This window comes from Erpetoichthys calabaricus, chromosome 16, assembly GCF_900747795.2.
Source record: "Erpetoichthys calabaricus chromosome 16, fErpCal1.3, whole genome shotgun sequence".
In the NCBI taxonomy this organism is placed as follows: Eukaryota; Metazoa; Chordata; class Cladistia; order Polypteriformes; family Polypteridae; genus Erpetoichthys; species Erpetoichthys calabaricus.
The window spans coordinates 41,758,314-41,785,652 of NC_041409.2; the positions used below are offsets into that span (position 1 = coordinate 41,758,314).

Below are 27,339 nucleotides of genomic sequence, written 5' to 3' on the forward strand. Positions count from 1 at the left end.
CCTGTGCTGGCTGGGATTGGCTCCAGCAGACCCCTGTGACCCTGTGTTAGGATATAGCAGGTTGGAAAATGGATGGATGTTTGGGTGCCCCTGTTGCCAAACCACCATCTTAAACAGTGTTCACTTAATAACTGGCAAGGTTCCCAGGTCTTCCTCCCTGGCATTAATTTCTTTTCTTCCATTGGCTTATTCTTTTAATTTTTATATATTGTTTTATGATTTTTTTCTTTTTTCTTTCTTGTTGTCTTGAATTTCTTTTAATTTACTATTTTTTGGTTTATTCACTGTTCTTGTGCTGTGTTTTCTCTTTGTGGTACTTTTGCTTGTTACATATCCTATTCCTTGTATGATGGGCCTAAGGGCATGGATATCCCTGATGCTGTACCTGTCTCCTGTGATGGTGTCTTATTTAAAGGCCTAGGATGAGTGCTGAGCCATTTGTTATTCTGCTTCTGTTGTGCAGTTCCCTTTTTGACTCCTCTCTGTTTTGGTAAGTTGTAGGGTTTTTTTATCCATTATATTGAGTTCTTCTGGTTAGAATTTATATTTTTTGTTTGCCTCGTGTTTTGGATTTTTGAATTTCAAATTTGTTTTTATTCTAGTACTTCTTTGCTGCTCTGTTTTTGAGGCAGTATGATTATCTAGACTTGTTTAGTTCTTTATTATACCCATTATTGTTGATTTAATGGTGCTTTGTTTTTTTTTTAATTCCTGTCAATTAAAAGCAAATAACAATCCATGCAATCCACCAAACTTAACAATTCAACCTCCCACCCAAATGAAAGAAGGAAAAGAGAGCCAGCCAACAAAGCAAATATTTAAAGCAGCAAGGAAGGAAGAGTATCCTTTTCCCTGATATAGAAACTTATTCTAAAATGTTATTGATTAGATCCTGCCATAATATAAAAAAGTTTTGAACAGATCCTCCAAGTGAGAATGAATTTTTTTCCACTTTCATATAGTATAGGACATCTGTCTCCCACTGACGTAAAAGTGGTGGGTTGGGATTTTTCTAGTTTAGCAAGATAAGTCGACATGCTAGTAATGAGGTAAAGGCAGTTACAGTTTGTTTGCCCTTTTCCACTTTAAGCCCCTCTGGGAGTCCACCAAACACAACTGTTAATGGGTTAGGAGTGATTGTCACACCAAGGCTATCTGATAGGTATTCAAAGATTTTTGTCCAAAATGTTATTAATTTGGTGCACACCTGAAACATGTGGCCAAGTGAGTCTAGAGCTAGATTGCAATTTTCATAAGTTGAATCTTGCCCCAGGAACATTTTAGATAGTTTTAATTGGGATAAATTTGTTGAACAGTTGATTTTAAGTTGAATAATTGAGTGCTTTGTGCATATGGAGCTAGAGTGTATAGAGTGACATGGCTGTCTTCTACTCCTTTTCTGAAATGTTAAGTGAAAGATCCTTTCGTCATTGTGCCCTGGAATCTTTGAAAGGAAGGAACTTTAAAATGTTTTTATAAATTGTGGAGATGCTATCTGAGTCTTCAAGTCTGATCAAAATTTCTTCTGGAATACTAATAGCTGGAATGTGAGGAAAAATTGGCAGGTTCGATTTAGCAAAGTTTCTAGCTTTAAAGTAGTGAAAAAATTGTGTAGATAAGAAGTTAAATTTGAAGCTTAATTGCTCATAGGATGAAAAAATATTATTGATGTAAAAGTCTCTAAATGTTTTAATCCGAGACATTTTCCAAACATTAAATACTATGTTTGTTTGAGAAGGTGGAAAGAGTGGTTGTCATTTAGAGATGCAACAGATAAGAGCAGCTCTATCTTAAATGCTTCCTACATTGGTTCATTAGACTGAATGAGTGAAAGGCAATTGGATTATTAGTGTATAGATGATAATTTGTATTTACTGGGGCACAGAGCAGGGAACATAAAGAAGTACTGCAAGATTTTATTTTTATTACAGACCATGTTACTTTTAACTAAATTTGTCCCACCACACTTTCTGTAGAGTCTTGCATGATAACTGAATTGCGGGTACTGTTGGGATGTCTTGGTAATTGTTAGAAATGCCTCAGCATGTTCCTGTAACTTTGGAAAGTGTTTCTATTAAAAAGTGCACTGAAACCTTCTCCCTGCCTTTTAATAAATATATACATGTACATTCATCAATTTCTGTCAATGTCCAGGGGCCTCATGTATAGATGGTAAGTACAAACAAAAATATTGCGTACGGCTGTTTCCACACTGACTTCGAGATGTATAAAAACTAAACTTGCCGTAAAGCCACACACATTCTTACACCAGCCTTACACAGTGCATACGCAAGTTTTTGTTCGTTTTAGCAAACTCGTGGCACCCAACGTCAAAGCAGTGCTACTGTTCCTGTTTCGTTTCCCTTTCTTTTTTAGATTCACATCACTGACGAGGCTTTATCTAATATACTGAAATTAACTGCATTTATAAATTTAAGGCATCTGTTTGTAATCAACCTGTAACAATATACAGTAATGGTCCACGGAATGGCCAAACTATTTCAAGTACCATAGTTGCTTTAGTGTTGTTATTCTCAGTGCACCACTCAGTGTATTTTAACCCACTGTATCTGTGAGTGGTATCACAGCTGCACAGCAGCTGATTGGAAAGCTCTATGGTGGATTGTGTTGAGAGCGCAGAGGATTACTGGGATACAGCATCCAGCCCTGGACGACATTTATAGCACACGGTGCCTCAGCCATGCGCAAAATGTAATTGAACTTCTCCCATTCGGCAAACACTTCAGAGCCTTTCCTGCATGAACCTTGAGGTTCAAAAGCAGTTTCATCCCAAGAGCTATAAACGCACTCAATTAGTCCATCAAGTGCTCCTGGTAGAACTCTTTGTACTTAAAAGTACAATTACCTCACTGTAAACTTTAACTACAGTTGTAATATTGCACAACCTGAGCCACTTTATGAACTTGATGAATTTGCACTATCTGCACTTATAAGCACATGTATATTGTACTCATGCTTTCATATTGTGTATTTTTCATTGTTTTTATCATATTATTATTGTTATTTCATTGTTTTTATCATATTATTATTGTTATTTTATTATTTTATAGGAAAATAACAATAAAGAAATTTAATTCAATTCAATAGAAGACATTTTCAGATGATGACAACTGGCTTCTAAGTCGATTTAGATTTCCAAGATCTATTTTCTTGGAATTCTTGATATATTTTTTAAGATGAAATGCATAAAAATATGTATATTACATTAAACAGAAAAATTTTAACTTCATTTAAATAATGTATACTGTTAATAATTAAAAGTGTGTAGCAGTAGCAATGAGCTGGCGCCCCATCCAAGGATTATTCCTGCCTTGCACTGTATGCTTGCTGAGACTGGTGTGACCCAGGATGGACAGATGGATGGAATAATTAAATATGTACTATGAAGATATTTCAATGTTCCTTAAAAGTTTTGAAGAATTGCTGCTCTAAGCTTACAGATGGCTTGACATTTATTACAGAGGTTATTGTGTGGCGATTGGTTACGTGGAGAAAGACAAAGAAGGACAGGAATTGGGGGTTAGTACATTTGAAAGAGACAGTACTGGTGCAATAAATTATTTTATTGAGGGCCACGCACGGAGCATTTTGCGGGAGGCAGGAAAAATCTCTGGATGGAGCACCAGCTCATTGCTACCACTGCACCTCCATGTTTAAGACATGCTTTAATTTATTTCATCATGAAAATGATATCACATATACATCTTAGTATTTAAATTGTTCAAAGAACTGTAATATAATGAATATAATTCATGTGTACAGTAATCCCTCGCTATATCGTGCTTCGCCTTTCGCGGCTTCACTCCATCGCGGATTTTATATGTAAGCATATTTAAATATATATCGCGGATTTTTTGCTGGTTCGCGGATTTCTGCGGACAATGGGTCTTTTAATTTCTGGTACATGCTTCCTTAGTTGGTTTGCCCAGTTGATTTCATACAAGGGACGCTATTGGCAGATGGCTGAGAAGCTACCCGGCTTACTTTTCTGTCTCTCTTGCGCTGACTTTCTCTGATCCTGACGTAGGGGGATTGAGCAGGGGGGCTGTTCGCACACCTAGACAATAAGGACGCTCGTCTAAAAATGCTGAAAGATTATCTTCACGTTGCTATCTTTTGTGCAGCTGCTTCCTGAAACGACATGCTGCACGGTGCTTCGCATACTTAAAAGCTCGAAGGGCACGTATTGATTTTTGATTGAAAAACAAACTCTGTCTCTCTCTCTCTCTCTTCCTGCTCCTGACGGAGGGGGTGTGAGCTGCCGCCTTCAACAGCTTTGTGCCGCGGTGCTTCGCATACTTAAAAGCAAACAGCCCTATTGATTTGTTTGCTTTCCTCTGTCTTTCTGACAGACTCTGCTCCTGACGCGCACTCCTTTGAAGAGGAAAATATGTTTGCATTCTTTTAATTGTGAGACGGAACTGTCATCTCTGTCTTGTCATGGAGCACAGTTTAAACTTTTGAAAAAGAGACAAATGTTTGTTTGCAGTGTTTGAATAACGTTCCTGTCTCTCTACAACCTTCTGTGTTTCTGCGCAAATCTGTGACCCAAGCATGACAATATAAAAATAACCATATAAACATATGGTTTCTACTTCGCGGATTTTCTTATTTCGCGGGTAGCTCTGGAACGCAACCCCCACGATGGAGGAGGGATTACTGTACTGTAGGTGTAATAGAAAGCCTGTTTAAGAAGCACATAGCGATTCACTCACATAGAAGAACACAATGAATATGAAGCATTTAATATGCTACTTTAGTTACAATGGGAACTGAGAAACTATAGTAAATTTAACATTAATTTTAAGATTAAGTTTACGACCTTCTACTTCAATGACAAAATAAACTACAAGATTAAAGTGGACATTTCAGCTGGTTTTTTTCACTGTGTCCCTATTTTTTTTCTTTTCTCTGTACCCTAATATGCTTCCGTATGACACTCAGACAATGGGCTACGACTTGCTTTTTCACCTTGATATCTGACCACTTCTTTTTTATTTCAGGCAATGTGAGACTTTCTGAATCTGAAATTTCAAGTTTTTCCACCACTCTGTGTCACTCGATCAACTTCCTTTTGTTGTTGCTTAAGCCAGCAAATACTACCTTTTTCCCTGCCTCCACTTCGCATTTGCTGAAATTCTGTTTTTTCATGTGTTTTTGAAATTGTCTTTTAACTAACCACTGAACCGGGAAGCTGATATTTATATTGATTTGCATATTAAAATGTGCAAAATTTTGGGAGGGGTCGGGGTGGGATGGCTGGCGTGTGCACGTGTGTTACTTTTCACGCTGACCTGGATTTATGGAGCTGAAGTGCTTGGAAGTTGGCTTATGCACGGTTTTGTGAATCTGAATATTTTTGTGTGTTCACACATTTCCGCCTTTGTCCATACACTATGTTTTAGTGTGTGTTCTACACACTGCATTATGCATGAGGCCCTAGGTCTATACTGCCTGTATATTTGCAGCCCTGTAATAAAATTGAAAGTTAGATTGTACCATGCCACCTTCTGCTTTAGGTCATCATAGAGTTGCACTTTGGATGCATGAATGTTTAGAATTCCAAATAAATTAGGTTATGATTGAATCTAATTTATTAAAAAAGATTTGTTAATTTATGTGGGGATGCTTTCAGACAGGAAAAGAAGCTTGGGAAGGATGTTCATCTTAACAGTGTTGATTCCACCTGCTAATGTGAGGTGCTTTGGATATTTTTGATTTGAAATGGTTTTTTGGGATTCTGTTTTGTTTTTTAACTTCTTAATTTAATATAATAAGTAATATTATAATAGTATACTAAATAATATAATAATGATAATATATTTTTTCTTTTTTGCACAGGGTTTTTTAAAAGTGTCCCTTTAATGTCTAGGCCTCAGGTTTGTGTGGAGTTTAAAGACTAGGCCTTTTTTGAAGTTGAAAGCCTGAATCATTACAACATTGCAACCATTGACAATATGGCTGTGGCCATCAGAAACAAAATGTTGGCAAAATGGCACTCTAATTACAACACCAACTAAAAGAGTCATTAATAACAGCCAGAAATATCTAAATACATTAAAAAATTGAAAAAGAAAATCATTATAGAAGGGAAAAATAAGAATCACAGCACAGAATAGGGTAGATCTTGATTGACTGAAATTTTAGATTAAAAAAGGAAAAAAATCTATAAAAAAGAGAGAAATATAGATTCTGTATACACCTGTTTTGTCATATAGTTTAGGTAAGTATAAGTAGTGATCCTGTTCTCCCCTTTATACTCTTTATTATGTAGACCTTAAGAAAATCTCTCAAATCCCATATTCTTTCCACAGTGTCAGGTACTATAGTTCAGCACATCCCGTTTCCTTCACAGGCAGAAGAAACAGCTACATATTTAAATATTCTTCATTATAATGTAAGTACCCTAAGTTCTTGTCTATAAGCCGGACTCATGTATTAGCCGGAGACCAAAAATCATACGAATTTTTAAAATAAAATCGTATCATAGATAAGCCGGACTCATGGATAAGCCGAACGTACTATAACCTACAACTAATAGAAGGGAGGGAGGTCAGTGGTCTCACTCGCGCCCATTTAATTTCTTTAAGGGGGGAGAGAGTGTGAGATATTGGCGTCTCTCTCACTCCCCGCATGGCGCGGTTGGAGCGGCCGGAGCGCGTTCTTTCTGCTCTGGGCGTCGCCGAGTCAACACGAGCGCGTAGCGGTCATTTAAATTGTGATTTTATATGTAAGCATATTTAAATATATATCGCGGATTTCTGCGGACAATGGGTCTTTTAATTTCTGGTACATGCTTCCTCAGTTGGTTTGCCCAGTTGATTTCATACAAGGGACGCTATTGGCAGATGGCTGAGAAGCTACCCGGCTTACTTTTCTGTCTCTCTTGCGCTGACTATCTGTGATCCTGACGTATGGGGATTGAGCAGGGGGGCTGTTTGCACACCTAGACGATACGGACGCTCGTCTAAAAATGCTGAAAGATTATCTTCACGTTGCTATCTTTTGTAAAGCTGATTCCTGAAAAGACATGCTGCACAGTGCTTCGCATACTTAAAAGCTCGAAGGGCACGTATTGAATTTTGACTGAAAAACAAACACTCCCTATCTCTCTCTTTGTCTGCTACTGACGGAGGGGGTGTGAGCTGCCGCCTTCAACAGCTTTGTGCCGCGGTGCTTCGCATACTTAAAAGCCAAACAGACATATTGATTTGTTTGCTTCACTCCTTTGAAGAGGAAGATATGTTTGCATTCTTTTAATTGTGAGACGGAACTGTCATCTCTGTCTTGTCATGGAGCACAGTTTAAACTTTTGGAAAAGAGACAAATGTTTGTTTGCAGTGTTTGAATAACGTTCCTGTCTCTCTACAACCTCCTGTGTTTCTGCGCAAATCTGTGACCCAAGCATGACAATATAAAAATAACCATATAAACATATGGTTTCTACTTCGCGGATATTCTTATTTCGCGGGTGGCTCTGGAACGCAACCCCCGCGATGGATGTATAAGCCGGACTTATGTATAAGCCGATATTCTATTTTTTCATTTTCACAACTTTTTTCCTTAGATAAGCCGCGGCTTATAGACAAGAACTTAGGGTAATATGCCCAAAATAATAAACAAAGTAAAATGACTGTGTCAAAAATACCATTAGAACCTAAGTAGAAGTTCATCTTATGTCCATAGGTGGCTCTCTGTCTTAAATACTTTGGTACTTTGGTACATGGACTTTGAATGGATTGTCACAGCTTTTTAAATACAGCTGCCAAGAGAGTTGGTCTTCTTCTCCTCTTCGACGAAAAGAAAAAAATGGCAGAGAAAACAAGAGAGGCAGAGTGACCAACTTTCACAATTTCCCATCACAAGTCTTGGATCAACGGGGGCGTTGTGGTACAGAATATCCTCCAATTAAAAGCCAATCTTAAAGAACCACACCTAAGACCAATGGGTCTGCCTTTTCAAACCCACCCTCCAGTCCAGGCTTTCTTCCTGGGGGGATGGGCTACTAAACTCATACAAACCAACCTTGTGTGGAGACCAGCCTCAATACAGACAGGCAGACACCGATGGTTCAAACACACACGCACGTTTATTTGACATATTTACAATATATACAGTGTACCATGCACAACCCGATGCCCCTGCCCCACACACCCTCCCTCCGGGCCTCTTTCTTTCTTGCCTTCCTTCACCGCCTCCACTCCTCTCCTCTGAGCTTCGTCCTCTTCCACCGAACACCAGCTGACAATTGGAGGGAGGTGGCCCCTTTTAAGTGCACCCGGACGTGCTCCAGGTGCCTCCTGATGAGCTTCCTGCAGCACTTCCTGGTGTGGTGGAAGTGCCACACAAGCACCCGGAAGTGCTGATGTCCAGGGCTTCATAGGCATCTGGGCCCCTACAGGGTTGAGCTTCCATGCTCTGTTCCCGTGGTCCCCATACCAACCAGGGCGGCTGCCCTTTCGTGGTCTGGAGGAGGCGTAGTCCCTCTCCCGGTCCTTCCAGGCATCCCAGCTGGGTACCGCCCCTAGCCGCCCTCCACACTTGTCAATGCCAAGCTTCACCCCGTACCCCAGTCCAGCAGATCCCAGACTAACTAACCAGTTACTTCTGGTTCAGACTCGACTGGTTTAGAAATGAGACAATTAACATTAAAAAAAATCGACTAACCTATTTGCCAGATATTTTTCTCCAGTACACACCACATATGGTATTATGAATGCCATTTGTTTATTGGTATTGCTCCATCATGTTTTATGCTTTAGCTGCATGTCACTTTTGAGTTTAATTTTAACAGCAGTGCTTTTACAATAAGTGTTTTAGAAATGTAACTAATATTACACAATGCCATCTTAATCGTATACATTCTTCTTTTCAGTTGTGTGCTCAGGTTGTGATCCTCCAGTTTTACAGTCTCCTGAACCTCACAGCAGAGAGGACTTTTTACAATGTGAGTATGTGCTTTTATTGAATTTGTAATCATGGAAGAAATCACTTTTATTTTTGTATCTCAGATTATATTTCTGACAAGAAAGAGCAAGTAGCAGAAGCCACTGTGAGAGTACTAGTTGATGGAGAAAAAGACATTCAGACTTGTGACAAGTGGATACATTGAGAGGCGATAATAACATAAGCTCATCAAGAGAAATTCCCACAACTATGTTAGGTCTTCCAGTACTTCAGTTCTTTTCTTCTTCCTTTTTTAATCCTTTTGAGTATGCTCTGTTTGATCTTTCCCAATCTCTTCTTTTTGTGTGCTTTTCTTTTTTTGCTCACACCCTTAATCTCTACCTGCACTAAGCATGCTTGGACACCGGTTAGGACTTGGATGGGAGACCATCTAGGTAAAGCTTGGGTTGCTGCTGGAAGAGATTTTGCTGAGGCCAGCAGGGGGCGCTTACCCTGGGTTTTGTGTGTGGATATCACTGTCTCAGTAGAGTGATGAGGCACTGTGCTGTGTTATTGACATTCAGTTGAGATGTAAAACTGAGGTCCTGACTCTCTGTGATCATTAAAAATCCTTGGGCATCTTTCGAAAAGAGTTGGGTTTATCACGATGTCCTGGCTCAACTGCTCACCATCACTTAGTCATTCTGGACCCCGAATCACCCCCTATCCCTAGTTGACTAACTGTCTGTCTCACCCCTTCACTACCTAAACTACCTAATATCTAATGTATGGTGAGCGTACCGGCGCAAAATGGCTGTCATTGCATAATTTAGATCGGGGGTTCTCAATGGCAGTCCTGGGGACCCCCTTTTGCTGCAGGTTTTTGTTCCAACCAGCTCGTTTTTAATTGGAATCCTGGGCTAATTAAGTGAACTGTTATTGCCCAGATTCTGTGTTTTGGGAATAATATAGAAATTAGAAAACTAGGTTTGGCACAAAAATAATAATAACAATATTAAAATCTATGAAGCAGTTATACGGGAATAATGTATTTTCTTTTCTTTTTAACAATAGTTTCATCTTGATGTTCATTCTATTTTTCCAGGTGTTCTAATTGTTTAATTAATCCATTGTTTTCTAATTAGTGTGTCTAAAGTAGTTGCAGCCTTTCACGATTCAGTGTTGTTTGCCTGGGTGTCTGCTCTGCTTGTTTTTAATTGTCACTAATAAGATACAATGAAGGGAGCAAACTGCACAGAGAAAGGGTAAAATATAAGGAAAGCAACAAAAGTGAGTTAAGCACTTAAATCTATACCCAAAGCAGAAATATTTCTAAATGTCTTATAAATATTAAAATCATGCTGCTGTGCTTTCTTAATCTATATATATATAAATCAATGTGTGTGTATGTATCTATGTTCCAGCGTCACTTCCGAACAGCTGGAGCGATTTTCATGAAACTTGGCACACATGTTTCTCATTGGTTGACTAAAAATACTGTAGGGTGAAATCAACCCTAACCCACCCCCTTCTAGGTAGGGTGGAGGGTGATCTTGCAGTCTTATATGCATGTTTTCACCCAGCTGACACTCGGAACGACCACCAGAGGGCTAACTGGAGGTGACTGTCAGCATTCTTTATGTTTGAGCACCACCATGCCCCTGTTGCTTTTGAAATTAAATAGAGTTGGCCAGTTCTGAGCATGGGTGGCACGGTGGTGCAGTGGTAGCGCTGCTGCCTCGCAGTTAGGAGACCCGGGTTCGCTTCCCGGGTCCTCCCTGCGTGGAGTTTGCATGTTCTCCCCATGTCTGTGTGGGTTTCCTCCGGGCACTCCGGTTTCCTCCCACAGTCCAAAGACATGCAGGTTAGGTGGACTGGCGATTCTAAATTGGCCCTGGTGTGTTTGTGTGTGTCCTGTGGTGGGTTGGCACCCTGCCTGGGATTGGTTCCTGCCTTGTGCCCTGTGTTGGCTGGGATTGGCTCCAGCAGACCCCCATGACCCTGTGTTCGGATTCAGCGGGTTGGAGAATGGATGGGTTCTGAGCATCAACCGAATGATAATATACATACAAGACCACAAGACAAGCACATTCATGAGTCTTCGTTGTTTGTTAATTTATATTTAATGTTGTGGTTTTTTTATTATATTTTTCTCAAACAATTTAAAAAAAAGAAACACTTTATTTTCATCCCAGGCAAAGCTGGGTATTTCAGCTAGTGTACAATAAGGGAAGAGAAAAAAAATACCAGCTAATTAATTGGGATCAGTGTTATCAGTTGTCACTGATTATGAATCTGGTTGAAGCAAAAACCTGAAGCCACAGTGGTCCCCCTGGACCGACTTTGTGAACCCCTGATTAGGATCAATGTTGCACATTGGTGGTGGATGGGGAGGTTCCCTACTGTGTATGTAAAGTGCTTTGAGTAGTTTGTAAAGTTCTATATAAATGTAAAAAATTCTTCTACTTCTCCTGTTTCTTCTTACAGGGGTTGGTCCTGAAGGGCTGTAGTGACTTCACTTTTTTTCCAGCGCAGTTTCTAAATGAGAATTCAGTCCTTGCTTTTATTATTACCCAAACAGCATTTTGATGCTTCATTTTAGTTATCCTACAGGTTAAAATTCTCTTCCTTTAATTGCTTTAAACAGCTCAATTCACTGTCCTTAAATGGCACCTTATTAGCAATAAAATGAAAATGACAAAGAAACCTGCAGTTCTCTATCTCACTTGTTTCCATTTATACCTATGTGTATCCATCATGAACTCTCTGGTTTAATAAAATATTCGGAAAGGAAATGTAGAGAAGAAAGTGAAGGACTGAGAATCACCCATCTGCTTCAGTCTACAAATCATTTGGATAACATCCTTGGGAAGGAAGAAATATGCTACTTAAGAATGACCTGATATGGAAAAATGAAAACACCAGCAAACCATACAACCAAATAACATCTGTTAGTGCCAAGGTTTGGTTTCTTGTTAAGCAACCAAGTTGGAACAAAAACCTGCAGCCTCTGTGGCCCACTCTTGATCCGTTAATAAGTTACTCCATTTTGTGGAGTAGAATAAAAGCGGAGAACATGAGTTCTGGAAAGGGGGTGAGGACATAAAATCTGATAGGGAAAACGAGGAAGAAAAGGGGACGACTGCATGAAATAGACAGATATGTATTTGAGACACAGAAAAAGTTTGAATTTGCTTTTTGGAAAGTTTCTGAGTATCTTGTGCTTTTGAATCTGCCTTGAGCAGGCTAAGGGAAGTTAAAGAAAAAGAGACCAGTAGGCATAGACCCCCAAAACACTGCTCATGAATGACTTTTGACAGCAATTCAAAAAAGCCCAGAGCTGGAGACCCTCACTCTTCACCTATCGAGGCAGGAAAGCTGCAGGGTTTGTCCTACAGGACCCCATGATCCCAGTAGTAACAAATAAGCTTGGAGAGAGTTTCTACTGGAAAGATAAATGAAAGGTGAAAACACAGTTACAGTATGTGTGGGGGAAAATGGAAAGCAAATATGGTTGTTAAAAAGACCCTGTGAGGGCATAAGCCAGTGTCCTGTAAGGAAAGGTTAGGAAAACCATAACCAACTGATTGACTGCTTTAAACATGTCTTCATATTTTATGTCACGGTGTCTCCCTTGAGCAAAGATTACCTATCACATACAAAAAGAAACGGGTAAATGGGGTCTGTCACTTTGTAACGACCTCTTGATTTAATGGCTCTGCTCCTGGGAAGCCAACTGGAAAGAACTCACTTTTACGACAAGGCCCCCCAATCAGCTCAGCCTTAACTTCTTGACTGAAACCTCTCCAATCAGATCTTTTCATTATACAGAGACAAAAGCTGAGAAAATAGTAAAAATCAAACTATGATCATCCGCACTTTCTTCTCCAGGTAATACGCACAACTTTAAAAATCTTTTAATTTCTAAGTGTAATATCCAGTTAACTGTAGTTCTTCTTTTAAAAAAGAGAGTAAACAACAGCACTATCTGGAAAAGTATATATCATAGAATTTGTTCCTTCTTAGTCAGTGCAGAGAAACTGAGGAGGAGTTTCTGTCCACCATTCATACTCATTTTGAAAAGGGAAAGAGTCCAGAAATACATGATGCCATAATGTTAACTCTCTTACATAAAGTTATTTCAGTTATTTAGTTATTATTTACCACATATTTATTATTCTATTAATGATTTTTGAATATTTACAAAGTCATGTATTTTTATTGTCCCTTTACATTCTTTTCAAAGGCACAGTCACTGGAGTTCAACAACTACATATTGCCCTGTATGAAGGATTTGTATGTGACAAATACAAAATGTATTTTGAATATGAATTTGATTTGAGTACATTTGAACTCTTAACCTCAAAGGTGACGTTATGGCATTTATTGTAATTGCAGATGACTGAAAGTCCTTCCAAATTTCCAACTTGTCTGCCTTTCACTTTGTTGGCTTTTTGTAATTTGATTTAAAATTTCCCTGGGATTCTGTCTAATCAGATGAGCTCCTTACTGTCAAAGATACTGATCTGGTGCCCATTTGAGTCTTGTCACCACAGCTCCTGATTGGTTGTTGTTAATTGACTTATTGTGCCCCACCTTCAGATTTCCACACTTGTTTTCTTTTGTCTCTTTTCAGATGCCTGTTCCCTCACATTTGACCCAAACACTACACATAGACACCTTTGTCTCTCTGAAAAGAATAGGAAAGTGACATGTGGGTGGACAGAGAACCACTATCCTGATCATCCCGACAGATTTGATCGCTGGTGCCAGGTTCTGTGCAGAGAGGTTCTGACTGGGACTTGTTGTTACTGGGAGGTGGAGTGCAGCGGAGACTACATGGCAATCGGAGTTGCATATAAAGGACTGAGCAGGAAAGGAAATGGTTTGGAATGTCACCTTGGATCCAATAACATGTCCTGGAGTTTGTCTTGGTCTTATTCCCAGTACTCTGTTCATTTTAATAACAAGAAGACTGAAATCAGTGCCCCCTATGGCCCCAGAATCGGCATGTATTTGGACTGCCATGCTGGGTCTCTGTCATTTTATCGCATCACAGACACAATGACCCTCCTGCACAGGTTTAACGCCTCCTTCACTGAACCACTCTATGCAGGATTTTGGCTTCAGGGTGACAGCAGCGCAACTTTAAGTTGTCTAAAGCCATGAGACCAGTGACCAGTTCTCTCCATCAGTCACCAAAAGCACAGGTTAAAGTGACAGTGACAATTCATGGCTGGTGTAGACCAATGATGAGGACATAGATGTAGGCCCCAATCAGCTGATCTGCTTCACTGAAGAAGTCCAAGGATGGCACAAAGTGGCAATTAATTACCCCTAACTAGAACACTAATTAAACATGTTTTGAAAATAATAAGCTTCCAAAATGTTGAAGTCAGTGTACTCATGCTGCCGTCTTTTGGAGGTTCCACTTGATGACATCATGTAATACAATATTAAACCACAGAAATGCCTGGTTAGAGCCAACAGATGTAAGATCAGGAGGCCTGCTCAGGTTATCACTCTGAACTAAAGCTGTAATAATAAAATGATAGTGTTCGAATCTCATCTTGAAGATGTGAAACCTATGCTTATTTTGAGCTACTAGAACAAATGACAAGCGCTGCAGATAAAAGATTTACTGCCTTAAAAACCAAATGTAAAATACTTTACATCACATTTATGGAGTGTCAACACAAATCAAGGAGGAAAAATTTGAGAATTTATCGGAAAGACTGGAATCAGAGATATGGAAGAAGATGATCCGCTGTGGCAACCCCTAATGGGAGAAGACGAAAGAAGAAAAAGAAGAAGAAGAAAGACTGGACTCTGGTAATCCAGTGAAATTTGCAGCTGAGCTCTTTTCTAGAAATCTGAGTGATGAATAGTAAGCTAATACATTAATTAAAAACAATCATTGCCTTCATGGAAGAAATTGTCCCTGATGTTTTACCACTAGTTTCATTCAGCCTTAGGATAAAGAAATGTGGGACAAGAGCTGTACTTCCCAGCATAAAGCAGCATTTGTGTTAAGCTGTCATCCAAAGTGATCACACTTATAGTTGAAGCTCTTCAGAGGAAGATGAAAAAGAGTTAAGAAGAATGGCCCCCCGATTTCATCCATCCATTTTCCAACCCACTGAATCCGAACACAGGGTCATGGGGGTCTGCTGGCGCCAACCCCAGCTAACACAGGGCACAAGGCAGGAACCAATCCCAGGCAGGGTGCCAACCCACCGCAGGACACACACACACACCAAGCACACACTAGGGCCATTTTAGAATCTCCAATCCACCTAACCTGCATGTCTTTGGACTGTGTGAGGAAACCGGAGTAGCCGGAGGGTACCCACGCAGACACGGGGAGAACATGCAAACTCCACACAGGGAGGACCGAGGAAAACGAACCCGGGTCTCCTTACTGCAAGGCAGCAGCGCTACCACCACGCCACCATCCCCCCTGATTTTTAAAACATAAATAGGTACTATTAAGGATTGGATCAAATATTGATAAAGGGGTGTCTGGAGTCAATTTGGGACACTTTAACTAGGGGGATGTAAAGTCAATAGTGTGAAGGAGACATTAGCATTTATAGTGACTCATATAAATGTTCCTCTTTTATTTATTTTGTTCTCAGCTTAGAAGGAAGATGGAGTAGATGGGTGTATGTACCTGTGTGCATCTTAATGTGGATACACTTGTACATACAGTGTCTATAAAAAGTATTCAACCCCATAGAAGTTTTCATTTTTATTGTTCTACAATATTTATTTACAGCAGATTTCATTTGGCTTTTTTTGACACTGATAAGCAGATGGCTCTTTAATGCCAAAGAGTGAACAGATCTCTGCAAAGTGATCGAAATTAATTACAAAATAATTTATGGATACTTTGATCTATACTGCTTGTTTAATTGGTCAGTATTACTTATAGAAAAATAATGTATAGAAAAGTATTTAATAATATACTGTATGTATATGTAACCGACTGCAATCCTCCTTTCCCTGCGTTGTGTAAATGATTGCCACGTAGGCACGTTGGTTTAAAACACGAACTTTTATTTCCTCTTCCAGAAAATCTTTTTAAAACAAAAGTAAAGAAATAGACAGAGCGTCACATTAACGTCTTCTCCCCTCTGCCCCTACAGCGTCCACCACACTTCTCGTGGATTTATTTATACAAACACATTACATATAAAACTATTTACAAAAAAATGAATCCAATTTTCCAAAGAGAACTAATTACAATACACATAGACTTTATACAAAAAAAATCCTAATTTTATAATTATATATTCTTAACAAATGAAAACAAAAGAAAATATATAGCATACCTTTTTAAAACAAAAGTAAAGAAATAGACAGAGCGTCACATTAACGTCTTCTCCCCTCTGCCTATTAAATAATAAATGACATCAATTATAAATTATTAACACAAAGTAAATGAAATAAAAAAATCAGGAAAGAAACTGAAACCACAACCTACCCCTACAGCGTCCACCGCGCTTCTGGCATTAGAGCCGAAAACAGGGTGCATGCAGGTTGTGAGGTGTGACGCTAATTAACGCCCGTACTACAACATATTATATTGTTGGTATACTATTAACTATTTACAGGGATCAACTCTTTTGGGGTAGTTCATAACAAAAAAATAAAACAAAATAAAATTATAAATAACATTTTACACTTTGCTACATATATGTATTGTCTAGAATAGTATAATTTAATGTAGTAAATTTTATTAGTTATAACTTACTATCGTCTATCTTGAAAATGTGACGCTATTTCTGTCAAACATGCTTTGCTTATTCTGTGCCATAGTCCTAAATTCCACCTGCAACCTGGTGGTGTTGGATGGACCGAAACATAATATCCCAGAGGTGTTCTATTGGAAAGTTCTATTAGGTCAGGTGAGTGTGGGGGTCACTCAATTATATCAATTCCTTCATCCTCCTGGAACTGCCTGCATAGTCTTGCCCATGAGGCCAGGCATTGTCATGCACCAGGAGGAACCCAGGACCCACTGCACCAGCAAAGGGTCTGACAGTGGCTCCAAGGATTTCATCCTGATACCTAATGACAGTCAAGGTGCCGTTGTCTAGCCTACAGAGGTCTTTTCGTCCCTACATGGATATACCTCCCCAGACCATCACTGACCCACCACCAAACCAGTCATGCTGAACAATGTTACAGGCAGCATAACATGCTCCATGGCTTCTCCAGACCCTTTCACGTCTGTCACATGTGCTCAAGGTGAACCTGCTCTCATCTGTGAAAAGCACAGGGCGCCAGTGGTGGACCTGCCAATTCTGGTATTCTATGGCAAATGCCAATCGAGCTCGACAGTGCCGGGCATTGAGCACAGGGCCCACTAAAGGACGTTGGGCCCTCAGGCCACCCTCATGAAGTCTGTTTCTGATTGTTTGGTCAGAGACATTCACACCAGTGGCCTGCTGGAGGTCATTTTGTAGGGCTCTGGCAGTGCTCATTCTATTCCTCGATGCCCAAAGGAGCAGATACCGATCCTGCTGATGAGTTAAGGACCTTCCGTCTCCTGGAATCTCCTCCATGCCCTTGAGATTGTGCTGGGAGACACAGTAAACTTTCTGGCAATGGCACGTATTGATGTTCCATCCTGGAGAATTTGGATGACCTGTGCAACCTCTGTAGGGTCCAGGCATCGCCTCATGCTACCAGTAGTGACACTGACCATAGCCAAATGCAAAACTAGTGAAAAAACAGTCAGAAAAGATGAGGAGGGGAAATGTTAGTGGCCTCCACCTGTTAAACCGTTCCTGTTTTGACAGACACTTTGAATATTCAATTTAATACTAATACAATTCTGACAAAGAAGTTACATTCATATGTCATTTCTTATTCATAAAACAGCTTTTTCAAACACATGGAGCATTCATCCAATACGTTCTAATCACTTGCAACACTTTCCCCCAACATGTCATATTTAATAACCAAAGCATCATTTTTCACCTTTCACTCCTTTCATACATCCTCTCGATCTCTCTTACTCACAACTCTCAGTCTCTCACTTGTGCAACTTCGCAGAGCATTTAATTATTATTTTTTTAACTATTTATTTTAACCAATCCACTCATTACAGTGTGTTAATAGTATCTTCAATGTCTCCATACTTCCTACTTCACCATCAGTCCACTTCCTGCCATGTTCTGAACACTTACAGTCACTACTGAAAACACCAGTCAAAAGAAAGATACCTTTCCCCTTGTACAACATCTTCACTTCCCAAACCTTCTGTCGGCCACCGATCACTACTTTGTTTATACTACTTACTACATTCCCTTCCAAATTTAAGACCTGTCTTCTGTTCCACATATATACTATCAATTGTAGACTTTTCACTGCTTTTCCAAACCTACAACCTCAATTTACACACGCCATCTGTCAGTCGCAATAGTCACACATTTATTATCTTTCAATTCGCTGACCGTTAAGACGTCTATGTACTTACCAATTAATTTAAAAAAAGAAACAAAAAGAAATGGACTTTAATAAAGAAGAGCGAATTAACTGCCCTCTCTCAGTCACTTTAGTAATCTGGATGATCAAGCAAACATACAACTGCCTCCTATGACATCAATTGTGGCTACGCCTGCTCTGCCACAAAGAGAGCACACAATCATTTCAAAGCATAAACCTTACAATCTATACCAGTGACAAAAATTTTGCCTTTTAATCTAAGCTCCATTTTTTCTTCTTAGAAAACAGGTACAAACACAAAGGAGACATACAATCTTATTTTCGTCTTTAAAACTGCACTTTCTCTCTGAGCTCATTTATTTATTATCCATTAATCATAGAGTTATACTATATCTATAATCGTTTCTGTCCCATCTTTTTCATACTATATATTTTTTTTACTAAATCTACACTCCTCCTTTGAGTGGACCTATTAATTCTGCCCTCCCTACTGCCACAGTCATTCAGCGCTCCTTCTGGAGAATCCCATGGATAATTTCACCAAAGTGAGCTTAGTTTTCTTCTGTACTAAGCACCCACCCTATTCCAGTATCCCCAATCAAATGAGCTTACTCTTCTTGTAGTAAACGTTGCACCCTAGACCGGTATCCATTATCAAATGAGCCGGCCCGTCTTGTAGTAAACATTCCACCATAGGCCAATTTCTGCTTGTCAGAATGTTTCCTGGATGATCTATTATTCCAATAGAAATAACCTAAATGAACCAGCTCACCTCAAGGATAACAGAGCCCTTCCTAGAGTAATCTGTTATTGCAACATACCAGAATGAACCTAAAGACTTCAGACCTTTGCATCAGAGTGGTATTGAATAGGATTCCCATCAATTCTCCACTCAATTCAATGGAACTGCTTAGTATAATTCACTGAGGCAGTCACGTCTGGCCAACTCTGGGTCTTTTCCAAACTGATCAGCTCAATAATACCTTACAGCAATGAACCAACCACCCAAGTAACCCACTGGAGCAGGATTAAAAAATAATTTTTTGCCTCTAACTCAGCCCCTCACTAGGTATACTGGGAGAATAAACCTACAACTATATCGAGCAGTAGTGTAGCGACCCATAAGTACTCTATAGGCTTTTCCTTATTTACAAACTTATTTACAATAATCCCTCAATTTGATCCCTCAGTTCTGCACTGTTATTGTTCTTTTTGCACTTTTCAGGTCGAAAAGAGAAGCTTCTTACCACATCTCCTTTGGCAATGCAAACTCCTTGTGAAACTGACACAAGGATTAACATCTTAACTTTAAAGAACACCACGTTTGTGTCAGTTCCCAGAGCATCTCCCTGCTTTGTGGAGACTCTAGCCTCTTCTAACTCTAACCTGGCTCACCAAATCTCCTTGTACCTGCGTACCACCTCTGAGTTTTCAGAGTCACCATCTAGATCTGCAAGGTACTTAAACGGGTTTGACACTATCAAAATCTGGGGTTGATGGATCTGGACAGATTGCACTGTTTACTTTGCACCTGCATATGAATGTGTCCCACCTTTCTCTTCTTCATTAGTCGGGGATCTCTTCCCATTGCACCTTAGGGGTATGCATCATCTCCATAAAGAACAACTCAGCCAGGTCCACCAATTCTCTAATATGATGCAAGTCATCCACTTCCTCCTACAATTCAGTTACTCTAAGCTCAAGTTGTTGGATCAGCTGGAATAACCAGCAGACAGAGCAAATGTTATATTTTACTTAACTCTCATACAGAAGTAACTCTAAAAACTTATCACCACTTCCATTTCAGGACATCAGTACATTCTTGTCAGCATAAGATCTCCCAAGTCTTAACCAATATATGTTAGTATATAAGTAGGGTCATATGTCTATCTTATCTTACTACTATATAAAAGTGGTCGGGATTGTCCTTCCGTCCCGTGAGTGCAAAGCGTAGGAGGAGGTGTGTCAGACGTCGTGGTACATTTTCTGATGCAGCTAGGCGGAAACAACTTCGTGACGCTGCCTTCAAATACTCGCAGAAAAATCCACAAGTTAATAGACACGCTGTCGCTAAATACTCGCAGGCAAATCAACAAGTTCATTGAGACGCTGTCGCTAAATACTCACAGGCAAATCCACAAGTTCATAGAGACGCTGTCGTTAAATACTCGCAGGCAAATCCACAAGTTAATAGAGACGCTGCCGCTAAATATTCGCACGCAAATCCACAAGTTAATAGAGCTTCTGTTTCTAGGTACGATCCCAATAATAAAAAGCTCATACAAAAACAGCAGGTTTGGCTCAAAAAACCCAATTGTAGATTTGCGTACAGCCACCAAAGCTTTGTAATGGCACAAGACTTCAGGTCTGTGCAGTTTGGAAAGAACCCCACAAAGTCCAGTAGTTGTTTAAAATATTTGCTAAATGTGTACATTTCCAAATTTATATGAAGATTTAAATCCACTATCCACACAACATGATCATCATATATTGAGGTTTGATTAAAGGGCAGTGAATTCAGTTTTGAATAGGGAATATGGTGTAAAGGACAGCCGGGTTCCATGCCCGGCAGGGACGTCTCTGCTGCATCTGTTCCGGGGGAGCCACCACAGGCAGCTCAATACCTCCCCCGGGACGCTTGGTGGCAGCCTCCCTGGCGGATGATGATTCCCCAGCCTGGCGCATGGCTCCATGGGACATGGAGTTCTCCACAGCCTGGTTGGGGGCTTGGATGGCCGCCAGGGGGAGCTGCATGGTCTTGGCAGCCCGGCTGGTCAATTCCTCAGCCCCACCCGGAAATGCAATTAGACCCAGGTGATCAAGCACCTGGAATACTTCCGGGTGGGGTATAAAAAAGGCCAGCCACCACCACTGAAGAGAGCCAGAGTCGGGAGGAGGAGGACAAGGTTGCCTGGGAGGAGTGGTGGTGCTGAGGTGGAGAGAAGAAGTGTTGTTTGTGCGTTATTTAAGTGCTTGTGGGACTGTGTTGGGCCTGTGGGACACGGGGAAGGCGTGCCCCACGGCTGAAGAACAATAAAAAGAAACTGTGTTACACGTGCCTCTGCCTCAGTCTGTGCCGGGTCGGGCGCTATATAGCGCCATATTACAATGGCTATGACCCAGAAGGTCTGAAAATTAATAGTACAGGTCTACTTGAATATGAGCACCTCAAAAGATTTGAAATCACACACATTTTTAGAAGTCCCATATAGCTTATCATATAAACTGTTACACGGCTACTTGATTGAATGACATTTCTTCATTTATTAAGTTAAAGCATTCTAATTTCCCAGGACCATTTCCAGTAAACTCTCATCAATCTGACTCTGCTCTCAGTAAAATGTTGTTAATCAAAAGAGCTTTGTTCCAAGTAAGCAGGCATTTAGCAAACAACATTTTAAATGGAAAATGGACTCCTTGTGCAAGGTGTCAATGGTCGTCTTTTGGACAACTGTCAAGTCAGCAGTCTTCCCCATGATTGTGTAGCCTACAGAATTAGACTGAGAGACAATTTAAAGGCTTTTGCAGGTGTTTTGAGTTAATTAGCTGATTAGAGTGTGGCACCAGGTGTCTTCAATATTGAACCTTTTCACAATATTCTAATTTTCCGAGATACTGAATTTGGGACTTTCATTAGTTGTCAGTTGTAATTATCAACATTAAAAGAAATAAACATTTGAAATACATCAGTTTCACTTTTTGAATGGAATTACTGAAATAAATCAACTTTGTCATGATATTCTAATTTTATGATCAGTACCTGTATATTTTGCCAGATTCGCTTCACTAGAATTGACCAATTTCTAGGTTTTCTTTACATCTTTCAGTCCACACAATGTGAAGCTTCTGATCCTAGTAGATGGATGACCGCTACCCAAGAATTTGTCCTGATAATTACACGCTAAAGACTCTGGACAGGCTGCTTCTTCTCTCTTTGGTGTTTAACATTAGAATCACTGAAGCCTAAGAAAAACATTGTAATGCCGGGCCACCTTAAATTCCCTCGCACTTCTTCATCAGCATCTTTTTTTGCAAATGTGTCGATCAGCACAAGCAGCAAGCAGCCTGCTATCCCATCCCACATCAACGCAGCTGAAGTCGGAAACAAAGTTCTTCCAGCTCAAGTCTGTTTATCTGGGCATGAGGTGTCTGGAGTTGTATAGGGTAACTAATATATCATTATTTGGAATACATGAATTTCATGTGTGTTTCGTGTCTACAACGAACTGCGTAAGTGTAGGATGAAAGGAAATGCGAGGCAAGAAATGTTTAACTAAAACAGAAACTTTTTCCATGTCATAGAAATAATGACGTGAAGTGTATAATGTGTGAAGACTTTAGTCCAAATATAAAATAAACACTTTCACTAAAGGTATAAAAAACAAGTGTGCTTTTATTCAAGAATATAACCAAAGAAAAATAAATCACTTAATCAATTTACATGTTGCTGTCAATGAGTTAAAAACCCAAGCCCAGATATCAATCAACAGAAAGTCAAAGTGTCTGCTTGGCTGGGGCAGAGCTAAGAACTGCTGTCTCGTAATAAAGATGGTGTGGTAGTGAGCTGCTATTATTATTACTATATTATAATACAAACATGCATTTGATTTGAGTCAGTAACATCCAGTGTAAATTTTGGCTACTTGTAAAAGTTTATTCAGCTTTATTTTGTCAGTGATGTTCACGTGGTACAATGGACTTGCCTCTCCCTCTCTGAGGTGATGGCATTTATCTCCATTCATTTCACAAGAGCAACAATGACCACAGTTGGTGCTGTGGTTGATGCCTGCTCAGAACCATTTGTTGTACCAGCAATCAAAGATACGATGCCCTGTGACCACTATCAGACAACCATGCGGCATTTGCGCATTGATAACAAAGACACCCACATAGAACATGTGAAAAACTACAGATTTGCTGTGATCTCTGACGTCTGGCAACCTTCTGTTGAAAACTATTTAAGTTAACAACCAGAGCAACATATTACTGTTGATAAGCACCTATTTCCAACCAAGGTCTGTTGTCCTTTCTTGCAATATATCTCAACCAACCCTGACAAATTTGGCATAAAGTTTTGGATTGCAGCAGATTTGGAGACATGTGCAATGCTGCTCCTTATTTAGGAAAAAATCCCAGTCGTCTCACAGCAGAAAGACTTTTTGAGACTGTGGTCATAAAGCTTATGGAGATGTTTCTGGACAAAGGCAGAATCGTAACAAAAGATATCATCTTCCTGTCACTTTCGCTATCTAATAGACTGCTGAACCATAACACAATTCTGCTTGGCACCATAAATAAAGTGGGATGGGAACTTCCACCTGCAGCTAAAGTCACTTTAGTACACGATCAATTCTCCATGCTTGTGTTTAGATCTGGCAGTGCCATGCTGATGGTGTATGCACCCAAAAATAAGAAGCTTGTCTGAATTCTCAGTACCATGCACCATAACGCCGGAGTATGGGCAAGATCAAAAAAAAAAAAAAAATGCTCAAATAACAATGAATGTTCAAATGGCATAGCGTTTTCAAATAGTGACGTTTTCATGCATGGATGTGTGTGTACATGTTCGAGAGAGGCAGAGACAGATTTGATCTCATTCAAGTGGTTACTGAAATATAAAATAAACAATACTGCAAAAGTATAATGAAACTAGTGTGCTTTTATTCAAGAATAAAACTGAATAAAAAAAATTCTAGTGACAAGATACCAAAAAGACATGATTCACCAGCGTTTGTGTGTCTCCTTATATCCCTTCAGTGATATCTTTACAGGTAGCAAAAACTTACACCATGTGTTACAGACTCAAATCAAATGCATATTTTTATTATTTTGTAGTAATATTAATAATATCAGCTCATTACTCAAAATGAAGAACACCCAGACTTGATTCTGCAACCTTTTGGCTATAAGGCTGCATTTTCTTATCCTAGAAGACATGTCAATTTTCTGTTGATTTACATTTGAGCTTGGGTTTTTAACTCATTGACACAAGATGTAAATTGAATGATTTATTTTTCTTTGGTTATATTATTGAATAAAAACACACGTTTATTTGATATTTGGACTTCACACATCTTCACGCATTATACACTTCACTTCATTATTATTATAACATGGAAAACGTTTCTGTTTAGGTATGTGTTCAACATTTCTTGCCTCGCATTTCCTTTCATCCTACATTTACCCGGATCATTGTAGAAATTGAACACACATGAAATGCATGTATTCCAAATAAAGATATATTATTTGTCCTATACAACTCCAGGCACCTCACACCACGATAAAGAGACTTGAGCTAGGAGAACATCAGCTGTGGCGGATGGGATAGCGGGCTGGTTGCTGCTTGTGCTAATTGACACATTTGCAAAACAAAGACGCTGATGAAGAGGTGCAAAAGAATTTAAGGTGGCCCAGCATTACTACTTTTTTCACACGCTTCAGGGATTCTAGTGTTAAATCTTCTTCTTCTTCTTTCGGCTCTCCTGTTAGGGGTTGCCACAGCGAATCCTCTTGTTCCATATTTTCCTGTCCTCTACATCAGGGGTCGGCAACCTTTTGCTAACTGTGTGCCAACTTAAGGTTTCAAATTATTCAGAGTGCCAACATCACATATCATTTTATACAAGTCGAGGTCAATATTCTTATTTTACCATATATTTTATTTTTATATTTTAATTAATTAATATATAGTGATCTTTACTAATAAATGGCAAAGCCCTCACTGACTCACTGACTGACTGACTGACTGACTGACTGACTCATCACTAATTCTCCAACTTCCCGTGTAGGTAGAAGTCTGAAATTTGGCAGGCTCATTCCTTACAGCTTACTTACAAAAGTTAGGCAGGTTTTATTTCGAAATTCTACGCGTAATGGTCATAACTGAAACCTGTTTGACTGACTCACTCATCACTAATTCTCCAACTTCCCGTGTAGGTAGAAGTCTGAAATTTGGCAGGCTCATTCCTTACAGCTTACTTACAAAAGTTAGGCAGGTTTTATTTCGAAATTCTATGCGTAATGGTCATAACTGGAACCTGTTTGACTGACTCACTCATCACTAATTCTCCAACTTCCCGTGTAGGTAGAAGTCTGAAATTTGGCAGGCTCATTCCTTACAGCTTACTTACAAAAGTTAGGCAGGTTTTATTTTGAAATTCTACGCGTAATGGTCATAACTGGAACCTGTTTGACTGACTGACTCACTCATCACTAATTCTCCAACTTCCCGTGTAGGTAGAAGTCTGAAATTTGGCAGGCTCATTCCTTACAGCTTACTTACAAAAGTTAGGCAGGTTTTATTTCGAAATTCTACGCGTAATGGTCATAACTGGAACCTGTTTGACTGACTCACTCATCACTAATTCTCCAAGTTCCCGTGTAGGTAGAAGGCTGAAATTTGGCAGGCTCATTCCTTACAGCTTACTTACAAAAGTTAGGCAGGTTTCATTTCGAAATTCTACGCGTACTGGTCATAACTGGAACCTGTTTTTTGTCCATATACTCTAATGGAGGAGGCGGGAACGAAGGTAAATAACGTTAATTGTTCACTGTCTTTTAATACTGTGTACTTGTTGAGTGTCTTTTAATACTGTGTAAGCATACACATTAACACATGTGCAATTAAACGTGTGCATTTACGGGGTGATTTCTCAGGCTTAAAAGCTCGCCGTTTATTAAAAAGGTAAATGCAAACTCTTTTCATTCTGAAGGGCACAAACCACGTTAGATTTCAGCCGTTAAACGCGCAAAAATGTCAGTACACCAGATAAATAAGCGCAACATATTATCAGTTGTATTGTATGCTTACAATACATATACAAATGTGTTAATCGTTAACTAATATTATGGGATGGTGTTTTTCGACTTGCACCTTGATTTAAACGATTGCATGTCTTGGTGGGTTTGCGTAGCTTATTGTCAATATCTTTACACCTCTTTTTAAGACTTAATTTAAAAAGGTTTTCTTTACTTCTTAATTAAAATTTAAAAACAATACTTCACCGCTGCGAAGCCCCTCTAGCGCTGACGTTCGATTACCGTAAGCGAGTGCAATGAGTGTGTACGCCTGATGAGCCAAGAATAAAGGGGAAACATGTGTCGCGTACTCTTTGCATTATTTGACAGTAAACTATTTTCATCCATTCTATGATCTGCTTCTCACAACTGAAGACACCGTGGCTGATGTTACCTGACTTGCTGGCCAACCATAAGCGTTACCTGGTAGGTAACCACCCACTCACTTCACTCCAATACGGGAATCGAACCTCGGACGTCAGTGCTAGAGGCGAAGCCCCTAAAATTGCGCCACGGCGTGTGGTTCGTTTATTTGACAGCATGTAGATCGGGGTAATTACATTCACGGCATTCGTAGTCTGATTCACAATCTGATTGTATGGGTGGTTACCTACCAGGTAACGCTTATGGTTAGCCAGCAAGTCAGCTCGAAGTGATCACTCGAGTGAAAGCAGCTTCACAAAAAAACAGATCCTTAACAAACTGTTATTGGTATATTTTCCGTCAATTTTAAAAGGTTTTCTTTTCTTCTTAATAAAAATTTAAAAGCAGTACTTCACCGGTGTGAAGCGTGGGGATTTGAGCGACTGACGCATACAGACATATTCATTAGTGCAGGTACTTCGGAAAGAAAGCACCGTATAAACCTAAACTTCAAAATTAAGTTCATAGACCTACAAAAGGTTGCCATTGATTTGAGGCAAGATTGCTTTTCTCATGTACAACTATACGTTGCATTCTTAACAGTAAGCTTGCACAGCTTGGTCATATTACAACCTGAGTGCTGAACTGACAACGTCGTATACAAACAGAACTATAAAAATCGTAATAAACAAACAAAAAAAAAACCGAAGAACCCTTGGATTTAATAAAAAGGCAGGAAAAAGGAAGACCTTATATGGCGTTCATTTATAAAACAGCGGAAAAGCTGTGTTAAGGCTGCTTCACAAAAAAACAGAT

At 39.6% G+C, this 27,339-nt stretch overlaps 1 protein-coding gene across 1 annotated transcript in view; it reads left to right on the forward strand.

The window, feature by feature from the left end:
* Window positions 1–19,860, forward strand: part of LOC114666557 (E3 ubiquitin-protein ligase TRIM16-like) — a 38,010-nt gene extending 18,150 nt beyond the window's left edge. Inside the window, exons 5-6 of the mRNA XM_051920052.1 lie at window positions 13,544–14,038; window positions 19,589–19,860. Of these exons, the coding sequence (XP_051776012.1) occupies window positions 13,544–14,038; window positions 19,589–19,860 (767 nt within the window). The remainder of the gene's footprint in view (window positions 1–13,543; window positions 14,039–19,588) is intronic.
* Window positions 19,861–27,339: the final 7,479 nt, after the last annotated feature.